This window comes from Mercenaria mercenaria, chromosome 2 (assembly GCF_021730395.1).
Source record: "Mercenaria mercenaria strain notata chromosome 2, MADL_Memer_1, whole genome shotgun sequence".
In the NCBI taxonomy this organism is placed as follows: domain Eukaryota; kingdom Metazoa; phylum Mollusca; class Bivalvia; order Venerida; family Veneridae; genus Mercenaria; species Mercenaria mercenaria.
Window position 1 is genome coordinate 38,716,608 of NC_069362.1, and position 15,857 is coordinate 38,732,464.

Below are 15,857 nucleotides of genomic sequence, written 5' to 3' on the forward strand. Positions count from 1 at the left end.
TTTATGAACAACTCTTGTTGATCTTGATAAGCCTAATATGTTTACATTTCAGTAAATCAGTTGAACATACAAGAATGGCAGACTGCCTGGCTAAGGAGACAAGTACCTTGTTACAGTTGAGCGGTGTATCCAGGGTTAAATCTATTTTCTTTGGTGGAGGTCAGTTTTTATACTATAAAGATTTAGATATATCAATTTTTTAGCTCACCTGAGCATGATGCGCTCGTGGTGATCTGTTGTGATCACGCAGTGTCGGTCTTGCATCTGTGCTTCATTGAGAATTTCTTCAAACAACATCTTGGCCAAAACCACTGAATGGATTTTGATGAAACTTGATCTGGTCCTCTACTGAACTTGTTCAAATAGTTTTGCTTGGTTGCACATACTGTAGGGGCCACTAGAGCTAAAAGTAGAAAAATCTTCAAATGACAACAATTACTGCTCCTAACCAGCTGGTCTGATTTTGAAATTATTTCACACATAGTCCTTATCTAAACTTCTACAAAAGTTGCTCAAATTATTTTGATCTGTCAAAAAACATGCTTCAGAAATAAAATGTTTTTTATCATCACGCACACCATAAGACTCACTGGCCATAACTCTTTATGTTGGTAATTTTTTTTTACTTATGCGCCTTTTTCAAAGAATTTCATGTTAAAGTTTTGATGCATTTTCACTTGATCTCTGTAATTACCAAATGTTTTTGATTCAAACTCAAAATAGTTGCTCCACTTTATCACCAGCATCATATGACTCTTGCACCATTATTTCATGAATTATGCCCCTTTTTTACTTTGAGGTTTGGGTTCAAGTTTTGATACACTTTCACTCGAAGATGAATTAAGGCAATTCACAATTAAACAGTTCTGAATAGAACAGTTATCATCTTATTTTGCAGGCCTGCTAAAGGTGCCTTTAAAACCTTTATAGATGGTATTAAAACTTTTATTTTGTGAAATCCCTTTGAAACCTTAAATTTTGCTGAGAAACCTTTAAAAGCCTTAACCTAACATTTCAAGAATGGACTGGTGGATTAAGGGATCTATAATGTTTTCTCAGTCTTGTTGTTTTCAGTATGCAGTAGTCTTTCCTATACCATTATTTTAATCCATGTCGTCTACTGTAAAGTGATTTAATTTCATGGGCATGAATTTTCGTGGTTTTGGTCAAAATGGCAATTTCATGGAGATATAAATTTGAGGAATTCAACTTTTGAACGCCAAATTAATGGGAATTTTACTTGTTTGTTGGGATTAAATTTCATGGATTAACTCAATCACGAAATCCACAAAAATTAGTCTCCCACGAGTATTAATGATTTATTTATTACAGTATTTGGTCTGAGAGCCAATAGGGATCAATAATGGTCTAGGATAGATACAGCATGCCTTTAACTTGAGATGAATAGGGTACAATTTATGCATAATGGAACTAAAACTATAAAGTCTAAATAGGCGCTCTCAACTGCATCAAAGTTTACAATCTTGAAAACTAAAGGCAGATTCATTTTCGGAAAAATGTGTGTTTGGAGCCGGACAAAATATCCTGGATGAAATATTCAATGAAAATAGAGGCAACAGTTTTGAAATTTTATTACATGCATATATCTCCTTCAAACTATGCAAGTTTTAGCTCATCTGAGCCTGTCTGTCTGCCTGCGCATCCACCAAGTCTGGTCAGGATCCATGCTGTTTGCTGTCAAAATCTATTCGAGCTGTGAAACATAGGTGAGCCGTCTAAGTCTCTCATGACCCTAGTATTTACCTGGGTTCATGGAATACATAATTACTGCAGACTGATTTGGATATAGCTTTAATTGTTCAGTGATCAACATTTAGAAAGAAAAATATATGAGCCACGCCATGAGAAAACCAGCATAGTGGGTTTGCGACCAGCATGGATCCAAACCAGCCTGCGCATCCACAACAGTCTGGTCAGGATCCATGCTGTTCGCTTTCAAAATCTATTGCCATTAGAGAAACTGTTAGCGAACAGCATGGATCCTGACCAGACTGCGCGGATTTTCTCATGGCACGGCTCAAATATATAAAGGTCAAATCAAGAAATGTCCCGGGGAAATTGTGACATTTTCTTCAGTAAAATTTTAATACAAACAGCATTTTTCTTTCAAATGTGAAATATGTTGATAAAGCTGCTGATGGGAAGAGAAATGTCTCAAATAGCTGCCTATATATATATGCATCACAGTATTGGACATATGTTAAAAAATACGAAAAGTGAAAGAAAACTATTTAAGGATAGTTTGATGCACGACCATGTTATTCATTTTTGCAAGTTTTACATAGATAGATACTTTTCCATTGTGTTGAAATACCTTAGAAAGGATTAAGTTTGACAGACCATGTTCACTCACCAATTTACTTTCTGTAGGCGAGTTATTTCCCTTTAGTTAGGAAGGTTTATACTATTGAAAACAGTAGGGTTAGATTGTTCAGAAATTGCAGGTATTAATGCAGCACTGAACTGGAATAATATCAGAAATCTAAACTTTATTTTCATCCAAAAATGCCTGAGATAACCTTTATCTTTACAAAAACAGCCTTTAGAAAACATATGCATTTTTAGCTCGACTATTCGAAGAATAAGTAGAGCTATCCTACTCACCACGGCGTCGGCATCACACCTTGGTTAAGTTTTTCGTACCAGTCCACATTTTGACAAAGTCTTTTGAGATATAGTTTTGAAACTTTCAACACTTGTTTACCATCATCATGACCATTTATAGGCAAGAGCACATAACTCCATCAAGGATTTTGGCTGAATTATGGCCCTTTTTGACTTAGAAATCTTGGTTAAGTTTTTCGTACCAGTTCATATTTTGACAAAGTCTTTTGAGATAAAGCTTTGAAACTTTCAACACCTGTTTACCATCACCATGTCCAGTTATAGGCAAGAGTACATAACTCCATCAAGGATTTTGGCTGAATTATGGCCCCTTTTGACTTAGAAGTCTGGGTTAAGTTTTTCGTACCAGTTAATATTTTGTGTAAAGTGTTTGACATATGGCTTTTAAACTTTTATCACATGTTCAGTATAATAGTCTCTATCTGTAGGAAAGAGAACATAACTCTGTCATCTATTTTGGCTGAATTATGGTCCTTTTTGAACTTGGAAATTTGTTCTGTTTTCATACAAGTCCATGTTTTGTCAAAACTGTTTGACAGATTGCTTTTAAACTTTGAACACTTGTTTATCATTATGATTTTAATCTGTAGGCAAGAGTACATAACTTTGACAACTATTTTGGCTGAATTATGGCCCTTTTTGGACTTTGAATTTGGTTCACACATTGCCATTTAGTGCAAGACTTATCGAAATCCACAAATACAGGAAAATTGTTTGTCTAATATTTTTAGCTCACATGTCACAAAGTGACAGTGTGAGCTTTTGTGATCGCGCAGCGTCCGTCGTCCGTCCGTCCGTCCGTGCGTAAACTTTTGCTTGTGACCTCTCTAGAGGTCACATTTTTCATGGGATCTTTATGAAAATTGGTCAGAATGTTCATCTGGATGATATCTAGGTCAAGTTCGAAACTGGGTCACGTGCGGTCAAAAACAAGGTCAGTAGATCTAAAAATAGAAAAACCTTGTGACCTCTCTAGAGGCCATATTTTGCACAAGATCTTCATGAAAATTGGTCAGTATGTTCACCTTGATGATATCTAGATCAAGTTCGAAACTGGGTCACGTGCCTTCAAAAACTAGGTCAGTAGGTCAAATAATAGAAAAACCTTGTGACCTCTCTAGAGGCCATATTTTTCACAAGATCTTCATGAAAATTGGTCAGAATGTTCATCTTGATGATATCTAGGTCAAGTTCGAAACTGGGTCACGTGCCATCAAAAACTAGGTCAGTAGGTCAAATAATAGAAAAACCTTGTGACCTCTCTAGAGGCCATATTTTTCATGGGATCTGTATGAAAGTTGGTCTGAATGTTCATCTTGATGATATCTAGGTCAAGTTTGAAACTGGGTCAGCTGCGGTCAAAAACTAGGTCATTAGGTCTAAAAATAGAAAAACCTTGTGACCTCTCTAGAGGTCATACTTTTGAATGGATCTTCATGAAAATTGGTCAGAATGTTCACCTTGATGATATCTAGGTCAAGTTTGAAACTGGTTTACGTGCCATCAATAACTAGGTCAGTAGGTCAAATAATGAAAAAACCTTGTGACCTCTCTAGAGGCCATATTTTTCATGGGATCTGTATGAAACTTGGTCTGAATGTCCATCTTGATGATATCTAGGCCAAGTTCAAAACTGGGTCAACTGTGGTTAAAAACTAGGTCAGTAGGTCTAAAAATAGAAAAACCTTGTGACCTCTCTAGAAGCCATATTTTTCACAAGATCTTCATGAAAATTGGTCAGAATGTTCACCTTGATGATATCTAGGTCAAGTTCGAAACTGGGTTATGTGCCATCAAAAACTAGGTCAGTAGGTCAAATAATAGAAAAACCTTGTGACGTCTCTAGAGGCCATATTTTTCATGGGATCTGTATGAAAGTTGGTCTGAATGTTCATCTTGATGATATCTAGGTCAGGTTCAAAACTGGGTCACATGAGCTCAAAAACTAGGTCACTATGTCAAATAATAGAAAAAAACCGACGTCATACTCAGTTCAAAACTGGGTCATGTTGGGACAGGTGAGCGATTCAGGACCATCATGGTCCTCTTGTTTTCTTTTGTTTGAATATCTGTGGTAATTTTTTGACCCCATTCTTCAATCAATTCTTCGAATAGTCGAGCGTGCTATCATCCGACAGCTCTTGTTATCGTACCCTGCTGTGAGGCCTGTATTATGTGATAGGTGTTTATATGAGCCATGCCATGAGAAAACCAACATAGTGGGTTTGTGACCAGCATGGATCCAGACCAGCCTGCACATCCGCGCAGTCTGATCAGGATCCATGCTGTTCGCTAACAGTTTCTCTAATTCCAATAGGCTTTGAAAGCGAACAGCATGAATCCTGACCAGAATGCGCAGATGCACAGGCTGGTCTGGATCTATGCTGGTCGCAAAGCCGCTATGTTGATTTTCTCATGGTACGGCTCAAATTTTATTATAATGGTTTTATTTTGTTTAACTTGAAGTAGTATGTTGTTTAATTTGTTCGACCTTTAACAATTTCAGGTACTCCTAGTCTCGCTCTGCCTAGTACAGTGGGAAAGGTTATTGACACAGTCGCAGATCATGTGACTTTCACAGAGGGGTCAGAGGTCACACTGGAAGCCAATCCAACACATTTAGCGATAGGCAAGCTCAAGTATGAACACATGTAGGATGTAAGACATCCAGTAATTACTTATGTGGACAAAGTCCTCCTTTTTCTGTCCATAGAAACTTATAAAATACAAAAGTGTTCAGTTAAATTCATCCTATAATGATGAAATGAATGTTAACTTTCATTTTTATGCCCCGGAAGGGAGGCATATTAGTTTTCATCTGTCCGTCCGTTAGTTAGTTCGTACATCACAACGTTAACTTTTTGCATGAAGGCACTTTACTCGCGAACCACTGCACCCAGGACCTTCAAACTTCATTTGCTGATAGTACTTACTGAGTACACCACACCTACTGACTTTGGGGTCACCAGGTCAAAGGTCAAGGTCACTGGGGCCAACTTTAACTTTTTGCATGAAGGCACTTTCGCGAACCACTGCAACCAGGACCTCCAAACTTCACATGCTGATAGTACTTATTGAGTACACCACGCCTACTGACTTTGGGGTCGCTAGGTCAAAGGTCAAGGTCATAGTGGCCAACGTTAACTTTTTGCATGAAGGCACTTTACTCACGAACCACTGCATCCAGGACCTTCAAACCTCAAGTGCTGATAGTACTTATTGAGTAACCACCCCTACTGACTTCGGAATCACCAGGTCAAAGGTCAAGGTCACAGGGGTCAACGTTAACTTTTTGAATGTAGGCACTTTACTCGTGAACCACTGCACCCAGGACCTTCAAACTTCACTTGCTGGTAGTACTTATTGAGTACACCACCCCTACTGACTTCGGGGTCACCAGGTCAAAGGTCAAGGTCACAGGGGCCAACATTAACTTTTTGCATGAAGGCACTTTACTTGCGAACCACTGCAACCAGGACCTCCAAACTTCACATGCTGATAGTACTTATTGAGTACACCACCCCTACTGACTTCGGGGTCACCAGGTCAAAGGTCAAGGTCACAGGGGCCAACGTTAATTTTTTGCATGAAGGTGCTTTGCTCGCGAACCACTACACCCAGGACCTTCAAACTTCACATGCTGATAGTACTTTATGAGTACACCAACCCTACTGACATTGGGGTCATCAGGTCAAAGGTCAAGGTCACAGGGGCCAACGTTAACTTTTTGCATGAAGGCACTTTACATGATAACTACTTCATCCAGGACCTTCAAACTTCACATGCTAATAGTACTTATTGAGTACACCACCCATACTGACTTCGGGGTCACCAGGTCAAAGGTCACAGGGGCCAATGTTAACTTTTTGCATGAAGGCACTTTACTCGCGAACCACTTCACCCAGGACCTTCAAACTTTACGTGCTGATAGTACTTTATGAGTACACCAACCCTACTGACATTGGGGTCATCAGGTCAAAAGTCAAGGTCACAGGGGCCAACGTTAACTTTTTGCATGAAGGCACTTTACATGATAACTACTTCATCCAGGACCTTCAAACTTCACATGCTAATAGTACTTATTGAGTACACCACCCCTACTGACTTTGGGGTCACCAGGTCAAAGGTCAGGTAGCTGTGGCGGCATTTGTCACCATTAGTGACAGCTCTTGTTCAATCTGTAAATTGAATGAATTAGGATTTAGTACAAATTGAGCAAATCAAGCTGAAATTTCGTCTGCCTGTGTAAATATTACATGGGGCAACAAGTACAGAAGATTTTTGACTGAACTTTGTCATGTGTGATGGTAGCTTAGAAAAAAAGTAATCAGATCAGAAACTTGCAGGCGTATTTTAGATATCAGACATTCTGACATTTATATATCAGCAACCACAGTTGCAATCTCTATATTGATTTCTGAAGCAGTTGTGGAAACCTTAGAGAGAATTTTATATAATGACATATCTATATAAGCTAAGATAAAGCCCTATATGATTAGTTGAAATTACCCTTACCATGCTGGACATGATTGATTCTGCCTTTGCAGTCAGTGCAGATCATGATCAGCCTGCACATCCATGTAGTCTGATCATGATCTGCACATCCACTGTTTGCCATTCAGCGAGTATATTTTTGGTAAATACCCCTTTTAACAGTTAATGGTACTGTAAAAAATTGGAAGACTGAGAAGTTTATGAAAGAAATGTAACAGGGTAAGGGTTAAAACATCTCTCATCTTACTACCTTGTACAAAAAATTGTGATCCTTCTGTAAGTCCTAAAATGATAGGGATAGATTCATGTTACTTGTTCAGCATTATGATGAGCTACATACAGAGGTAGGAGAGATCTATTTGATTAGTACCACGAGAAAACCAACATAGTGCATTTGCGACAATCTTGGATCCAGACCAGCCTGCACATCTGTGCAGTCTGGTCAGGATCCATACTGTTCCCTTATGGTTTCTCTGATTGCAGTAGGGTTTGAAAGAGAAAATTATTGATCCTGATGCGCAGGCTGGTCTGGATCCATGCTGAATGCAAATGTTGGTTTTCTCATGGTGTGACTCGATCTGGATCCTTGCTGGTTGCAAATGTTGGTTTTCTTACGATGTGGCTCAAATGTTGGTTTTCTCATGTTGTGGCTCATTTATTTTTAGACAGATAAAAGAACCATATAAAACATAACAATTATCATGAATAATGAACACTGTCATTTCTCAGACTAATAAAAAAGTTTAATGCTCACCTAACTGATCTCCTTTAGTGAACATGATAACTGAACCAAACATAATTTATTGGCTTGTATTTTTTGCATTCTTGAATAAAATGGCCTGATTTTTATCAATTTTTATATATAAATCAGTTTTATCATATTTATTTTTTGCAGAGATTTTCAGCATGTTGGTGTGAACAGACTATCTGTTGGTGTTCAGGTATGATTCTTTCACTTAAAACAATGATTACATTATATAGAGTACTATATCCTGGGGGAGACTGAATATAGATAGCAGATCTTTTAAGCAATATTGATGAATTTTAACTTGCTGAAAGTCAAAGTTGAGCTATTGTGATCTTGTTGTGTCTGTTGTCTGTGTGCTAGGTGTGAACTATTGTGATCTCTTACTGTCAGGCATCTGTCCAGTGTCCGTCTGTCTGTCCACACTTTAAACAACATCTCTGAAATGATTTCGATGGAAGTTGATGAAACTTGGCCCTGATGTTTCTTACGTGGTCTTCTTTCAGAATGTTAAAATGCACATAGCGGCCGCAGGAGCTAAATATAGGAAAATAGTCAAACAACATCTCCTAAACCACTGGTCAGATTTTCATGTAATTTCATGCAAATTGTCCTTACTTTTTGAAACTGCTAGCCCTGATTTTAAAATAATTTCACAGAAACAGTCCTTGTGTGATCCTCTATCAAGATTTCCAACTTATTTTGATTTATCAGAAAACATTGCCATGTGGCAATGTCGCTTTTCCCCATATATGTATGGTGGAAATTTTAAAAGTGTTCTTGTAAGAAACTGCTGCTCCGATTTAAAAATAATTTCACACAAATGGTCCTTGTGTGACCGTCTACCAATTCAGATTAGTCTGATTCGTCAAAAAACATGGCTACAATTAATTATCAGCTAGTTCTTACCAGTATATTTAGAGTTATTTCCCTTAGCTCCAGAAAAATCATCCAAAATTTACAATGCCTGCTCAAAAACTAAAGTATTTTTAGCTTGGCTATTCAAAGAACAGTTTTGAGCGATTGCACTGGCTCATTTTTGTTTGTCAACATCCAATTGGTTTGTAAGCTTGTACATAAGTAACCACCTATGGGAACAAATTGAAACTTCACTGGGGTCCTCGTTGGCCGAATGGTTAAGGGCGCTGACTTCAAATCACTTGCTCTTCACTGATGTAGGTTCGAGCCTCACTTGGGGTGTTGAATTCTTCATGCGAGGAAGCCATCCAGCCAGCTGGGTTGTGGAAGGTCGGTGGTTCTACCCAGGTGCCCGCTCAGGAGGGGCACATGGGGTCTTCCTCCACCATCAAAGCTGGAAATTCACCATATGACCTATGATTGTGTCAATGCAACGTTAAACCCAACAAAAAAAAAGAAACTTCACCCATTTTTCCACTTTGTTAATTTAACATGCAGTGCACATATTCCATCAAGCTGTTTTGCTTTGTAAGAAAGTTATGCCCCTTTTTCAAATTAATATATATTGTTTTCAAGCTGGTATCTCAGTAACCAGTAGTCGGAATTGATCTGAAAACTTTGTCAGGATGTTTGTTTTTATGAAATCTAGGTTGTTTCAGACGCTGGGTCAACTGGGAACACAATCTAGGTCACTAAATGAAATCATAGAAAAACTTTGTTAACAATCAAGATGCCATATTTTGAATTTGATCCTCATGAAACCATGTCAGAATGTTTTTTTCTAGGCCAGATTTGAAACTGTATTGTCTGGGTTAATAAACCAGGACATCAGACCAAATCATAGAAAAAACTTTGAACTCATTTTCTACTTGATCTACATTAAACCTCTTCAGAATGTTTGTCTTTATGTAATCTAGAAGTTCAGAATTAGGTAATCTGGGATAAGAAACTAGGTCTTTGGTTCAGATCATAGAAAAACCTTATTAAGATTGTTTTAATTGCTATATTTTCTACCTGGGGGACTTCCGTGGCAGAGTGGTTAAGGTCGCTGACTTCAAATCACTTGCCCTTCACGATGTGGGTTCGAGCCTCACTCGGGGCGTTGAATTCTTCATGTGAGGAAGCCATCCCGCTGGCTTACGGAAGGTCAGTGGTTCTACCCAGGTGCCCGCTTGTGATGAAATAATGCACAAAGCCTGGGGTCTTCCTTCACCATCAAAGCTGGAAAGTTGCCATATGACCTATAATTGTGTCGGTGCAACGTTAAATCCAACAAAATGAATAAATATATTTTCTACCAGATATATATGAAAAAACTGGTTTTTCTTCATGAAATCTAGTTCAGTCTGAAACTGCATTTTCTGAGGTCAAAAGCTAGGTCAAATAATTAAAAGGACTTGTAAACACACCTAAAGCACAATTTCTACCTGGTTTTCTTGGATTCTCAGAATATTTGTCTTTCTATGAAAGCTTGGTCTTGTTTGAAACTGGGTTATCTGAAGCCAAAAGTTCGATCACTAGCTTATATCATAAGACCTTGTGAACAATCTATAAATAGCCGAGCATTGCTGTCCTCTAATAGTTCATTTTTCTTGTAATTAAACCAAGTCCATATGGAAGATAAAATCAGTATCAAATCAAGGTATAGTCAAAGCACCAGACCGTTTGTACCTGTATGTTTGTAAGTAGTCCTTGAATTTGTCAACCAATCAGTTCTAACCAGAAATTTGAACATGTAGCCAGTTAGAGAAGAAAATCAGCTGTGACAGACTGCTCAGTAAATTGAGAAAAAAAAACAACAGTTTTTCTAGGTTATGGCATGTTAACAATTACTGCATCTCCACAAAACATCATTGTAATTTTTAGAAACACTGTTTCATAGTTTTCAAATAATTTATTTAACATAAATTTACAAAAGAAAACAAATATCACAACATCTTAATCACAACTCTTAATTAAAGTGTGGCAGCTGGAAATTCTCCTAATTCTTGGACTCATTGCTGCTATATTTTCTGGTCCATTTGGATCATGGTGTATACTAAAATATTCCCCTTAAACCTTACCATGCTGGACACGATTGATTCTGCCTTTGCGACCAGTACAGATCTTGATCAGCCTGCACATCCATGTAGTCTGATCAATATCTGCACTATTTGCTGTTCAGTTAGTATCTTTTTGATAAGCACCCAATTTGACAGTTTATGGTACTGTCCAAATTGAAGATGGAAAGGTTCGTTATATAAATTTTGCCTGCACATCCCTGATTATGGTCTGCACTGTTTGCTGTTCAGTCAGTAAAAACTTTTAAGTGAACACCCCATTGAATAATAAATGGTATTGCTTAAATCAAATGATGGACCAGTCCATTATAGAAATTTAGCAGGGAAAACATTAAAGTAAAATGCAAACTTAGATGGTGATGAATGTGTCTTTATTATCCTTGGGTATCTGTTGAAAACGCAGGAAAGAGTTGTGAAGCTGATACTAGTACATGTAAAATGTCATCTTAAATTTGACACATAGTTTGCTAGAAGTCTGCAGATGTGGACTTTTGCTACATTATTTCTTTCTCTAACCTTCAGTGACATCATGTAGCAGTGTAAAGCTTTGTTAGGTTGGTTCTCCTGTTCCATGCACTGTCCAAGTAGATTCAGTGCTGTTTCTCTGTGATAAAGGTTTTCCTCTGTTTCAGTTGTTCTAGCAAGATTAGCAAGTGCTTGATGCTGATCATCAAATCTCTGAAGGTGTCTGTAGGTCTTGTATTGTAGGAAATAGAGGTAAGGCAGAGAGTCTACCACTGCCCAATCCATCCAGGAGACATTATCTTCATCTCTATACTGCAAGTCATCTTGATTTGATCGGTACATTTCATACTGCAGTTCCCGAGGAATACAATGAATTTCAGCAGGAGTAAATTTGACACAAAATGCACAGACCCTTCTTACAGCTTCTTCATTTTGATGATATGCAGCTTCTGCAAACATTCCGCTTACGTATACATACCTTGTTTAAACAGCAGCCACATGAAGCCTCAGTGATGCCAAAGCCATAATGTCCCTCTGTATTTCTTAAAATGAATTCCGTTTCTACCATATTCCCCACACTGTAGAACACAGATGCAAGTTTCAGTCTACTAGATGCAACATCAGAATTCAGGCCTGCGCTTAACCAGTCTAGTGCTTCTGGAGGTACAGTGTTGTTTGTCTGAATATTTATGGAAGCTATTGTAGTTCCCAATGTTGAGCAGACCATTGGTGTGAGGAGACTGCTGGCTTTCTGTTCTAACTTACTTCCTTCTGTATAACATCTCTTATAATATGCTAATACATTGAGCAAGTTCTGTACAGTTGTTACAGGACTGTTTTGAATTGTTGCTATTAACAGTTCTTTAATACACAGAGTGATGCTGCAAACTGTGTTTCCTATTAATGGTAGTGAAATTTCTAAACATTTTTTCTTTTTAGATGGAATATTTTCTGGTATCAGATATAACCTGCTCAGTTTGATCTGTAATCTTAGACCAAGTTCATCAATTTGAACCTCAAGCAATGCTTGACCATCACTTTGTATTAAGTGAAAGAGCCTTTCTAGCAACAGAGCTTTGACTTCAGCTGAAAACTGTCCTGCCATCAGGTTGTTTCCAGGTGTAATGAAATGTGGGCAGTTTTCTTGTTGTAAACACTTGTATAGTACATGTAAACAACATGATAAACATGTAAATAAATTATTTTCCTGCCATGCGTTTGAATGTGTTTTTTCAATACAATGTAACAGAACAGTTTTACACATAAAACTTGTAATGTGACCTTCACCAGCATGTTGAAGAAATGTTTTCAGAATCATTTTCATCAATACATAACAGCGTATTTGTGTAATGTTTAAACTAAACATTAAACATCTCTCTGCTTGTGAAGTAGAAATTCTCCATTCAAGCTCTGGATTCTGGCTGACTTTACTTCCCACGGGAACAACAAAACATCCATTATTTACTGCAAATCTCTTCATGTCTGCAGTGGGCCAACTTCCTATTCCTTGTCTGTCTAACCAGGGTCTTGCTTCATAGGGCCATGAATTACAATGGAAGGCAAAAACATAGTCAGCATCTGCAAATCCAGGGTCTCCCTCTCTAGCCCATGATGGACCATGTTGTACAGCATCTGCAGGCATAACATCTCTATATAAAGTATTCTTTAGCAACACCCTCCCACTTGCATCTCTGACATGGTCCTCATCTAAAACATGTGTAGCAGGAAGAGGTACATCATCTCTGATCTGTTGTAGAAGACAGTAACCAGGTGATGTAGTATTATCCTGGATCATCAGTAGATTAGTGAAGCCATGTTTCCAGTCTGCATAGTCCTGTATCACATTAAAATCATGTACACAGCATAGAAAGTCTGTATCTGAATTAAGTCCTACTGTTGTTGTGCCCTCACAAGAACTGCCAAAAATGTTCATGGAATGATTGGATATAGACATGCGTGTAATTGTCAACATAGTTTCTTCCAGTAGGACTGACCTTCTCCTCTTGAGCACCATTTCCTCACTAACTCCAATATCATCAAGGACCTCAGACAGTCTCAGAGACAGGTTCTGTTGGTAGTCAGGAACATGATACATTCTGCAAGAAATGAATGTAATTCACCTTCAGCAAAAATGTCATTAAGGCATTCAACAAGTCTAGTGCAGTGAAAACAAAGTTCAATTTCAGTATATAATAAGTTTATGAATTTTGTACCAGTAAAAAAGTTAATATTTCTTGCATTTTTTAGTTAAATCAGGTAATTGATTGTTTTGGCATATTTCTGATATTTTTGTTGTCTCCTCTACATACATGTAAAAAGAATTTTTAAAATTGAAAATAAAAACCGTTAGAAAATGAAAACATATAAGTTGTTATGAATTTAATGTCAAAGAAATAATTCAATTTAGACTCTTTTAGTCATTTACTAGCAATACTTTTAATATAGTGAAAACTTGATAATGTGATTTTTATTGACAAACAGTATCTAACAACATTGTAATAATGAAAAAGGTCATACCAGGAAAAATTATCTTATTGTATATTTGTGCATAATACTTCTATAAAAATAAAGATTTAATCATAAACTTGCAATCACTGTTATTGGAATATGATTTAACTGGATAAAATTTAATTAAAAGTTGTTCATACTTACATGTTTGGATGAATTCACAGCAATTACAATATCATAGTACTTTCTCTTTTATAAGTTATGGAGTTTTTGCTGGTACTTCTTATTCTGTTGTTGATTTTTTTTTATTATTTCCCTGTCTCTTTTTTTTTTTTTATTTCCGCATCTGATTTTTTTTCCCTTTTTAGCTCACCTGAGCCAAAGGCTCATGGTGAGCTTTTCAGATTGCTCAATGTCCGTTGTCTGTCGTCAGTCGTCCGTCGTCCGTCATGCGCTGTGCATCTTGCATCCGTCAACAATTTCTAAAAAAATCTTCTTCTTGAAAACCACTGGGCAGATTTACACCAAACTTCACAGGAATAATCCATGGGTGGTCCCCTTTCAAAATTGTTCAAAGAATTGAATTCCATACAGAACTCTGGTTGCCATGGAAACCGAAACGAAAAACTTTAAAAATCTTCTTGTCCATAACCGCAAGGCGTAGAGCCTTGATATTTGGCATGTGACATCATCTAATGGTACTCTATGAAGATTGTTCAAATTATGCCCCTGGGGTGAAAAGAGGCCCCGCCTGGATGTCACAGGTTTTACATAGACTTTTATAGGAAAAAACTTTAAAAATCCTCTTGTCTAAAACCACAAGACCTAGGCCTTTGATATTTTGTATGAAGCATTGCCTTGTGGTCCTCTACCAAAATTGTTCAAATTATGCCCCTGGGATGAATAGAGGCCCTGTCCTGGGGGTCCCAAATTTAACATAGAATTATATAGCGGAAAAAAATAAGAATCTTCTTGTCTGAAAGTTCAAGGCCTAGGCCTATGATATTTTGTATGTAGCATTGCCTAGTGCATCTCTAATAAGATTGTTCAAATTATGACCCTGGGGTGAAAAGAGGCCCTGCCTTGGGGGTCACTTGTTATATGAGTTATATAGGAATATATACTTCAAAAATTATCAGATCATATTTCCTAGACTGTTTAATTATAAATACCTGATGACCCCAAGCAATTAGGGGGTCACTTGACTGTGACCTTGACTTACTGACCTACTTTCTTGTTTTTTAAGATACAGCCTTAAAATTTTGATGACATGTACAGTTTTGCACACCGATCTTAAAACTTACTGTCATTGGCCATGAGTGTGACCTACTAACGTACTTTGTAATATTTTAGCATCAGCGTGCCATTTTAAACATGTGGTTCCTATAACTCAGGTGAGCAATTCAGGATCATCATGACTGTCTTGTTTAAGGATATAAACCTCAATTATATTATATAGAGTTGTGTTTAGTTTCTGCTCATGTTATATCACTTGTAATTTACTGTAAGGCCTATGTCTTGTTTATTAGTCCCCTACTCTGGAACACAGGAGGGTACTATAGGAATGTGGTCCATCTACCCGTCTGTCCATCTGTCCGTCTCCAAATCTGGATCCTGCATTAACTCTAAAAGTATTCAAGCTAGGTTCATAATACTTGGTAGGTGAATAAAGGGTAATATGTACCTGACTTATACTTGTAGGTCAAAGGTCAAAGTCACTGTTGAAGGTCAAGTAAAAATTGTTTCTGCTCCATAACTTTTAATATATGCATTGATGGATTATCTTAGTGATACATGTAAACAGTCCCTATGATGAGACAATGTGACAGTGCCTGATCTATCCTTGTCGGTTAAAGGTAAAAGTCACTGTTCGAGGTCAAGTAAAAATTTGTTTCTACTGCATTGCTTTTAATTGTATTGAAGGATTTTTTAGCACGACATAGAAATGTTCCCCAATGATTAGACTATGTGTCGAGCACATGACCCATGTTTGTTGGTCAAATGCCAAGATCACTATTGAAGGTCAAGTAAAACTTTTTCAGTGGTAGGGGACTTCTGTATTGCCACTGCAATACTCGGTC

At 37.5% G+C, this 15,857-nt stretch overlaps 2 protein-coding genes across 4 annotated transcripts in view; one reads left to right on the plus strand and one right to left on the minus strand.

Annotated features, from left to right (window-relative positions):
* LOC123563769 (radical S-adenosyl methionine domain-containing protein 1, mitochondrial-like) overlaps positions 1-15,857 on the plus strand; it is an 82,205-nt gene that overhangs the window by 12,530 nt on the left and 53,818 nt on the right. For all 3 annotated transcript variants that reach the window (XM_053535681.1, XM_053535676.1, XM_053535687.1), the window contains exons 4-6: positions 53-159; positions 5,153-5,285; positions 8,036-8,081. In XM_053535681.1, coding sequence (XP_053391656.1) covers positions 53-159; positions 5,153-5,285; positions 8,036-8,081 — 286 coding nt within the window. The remainder of the gene's footprint in view (positions 1-52; positions 160-5,152; positions 5,286-8,035; positions 8,082-15,857) is intronic.
* Positions 10,625-14,197, minus strand: LOC123563768 (uncharacterized). Its single transcript, XM_045338885.2, has 2 exons — positions 13,981-14,197; positions 10,625-13,424 (listed from the first exon to the last, which is right to left on the minus strand). Exon 2 carries the CDS (start codon positions 13,421-13,423, stop codon positions 11,756-11,758), a length of 1,668 nt encoding a protein of 555 aa, XP_045194820.2. The 5' UTR covers position 13,424; positions 13,981-14,197; the 3' UTR covers positions 10,625-11,755.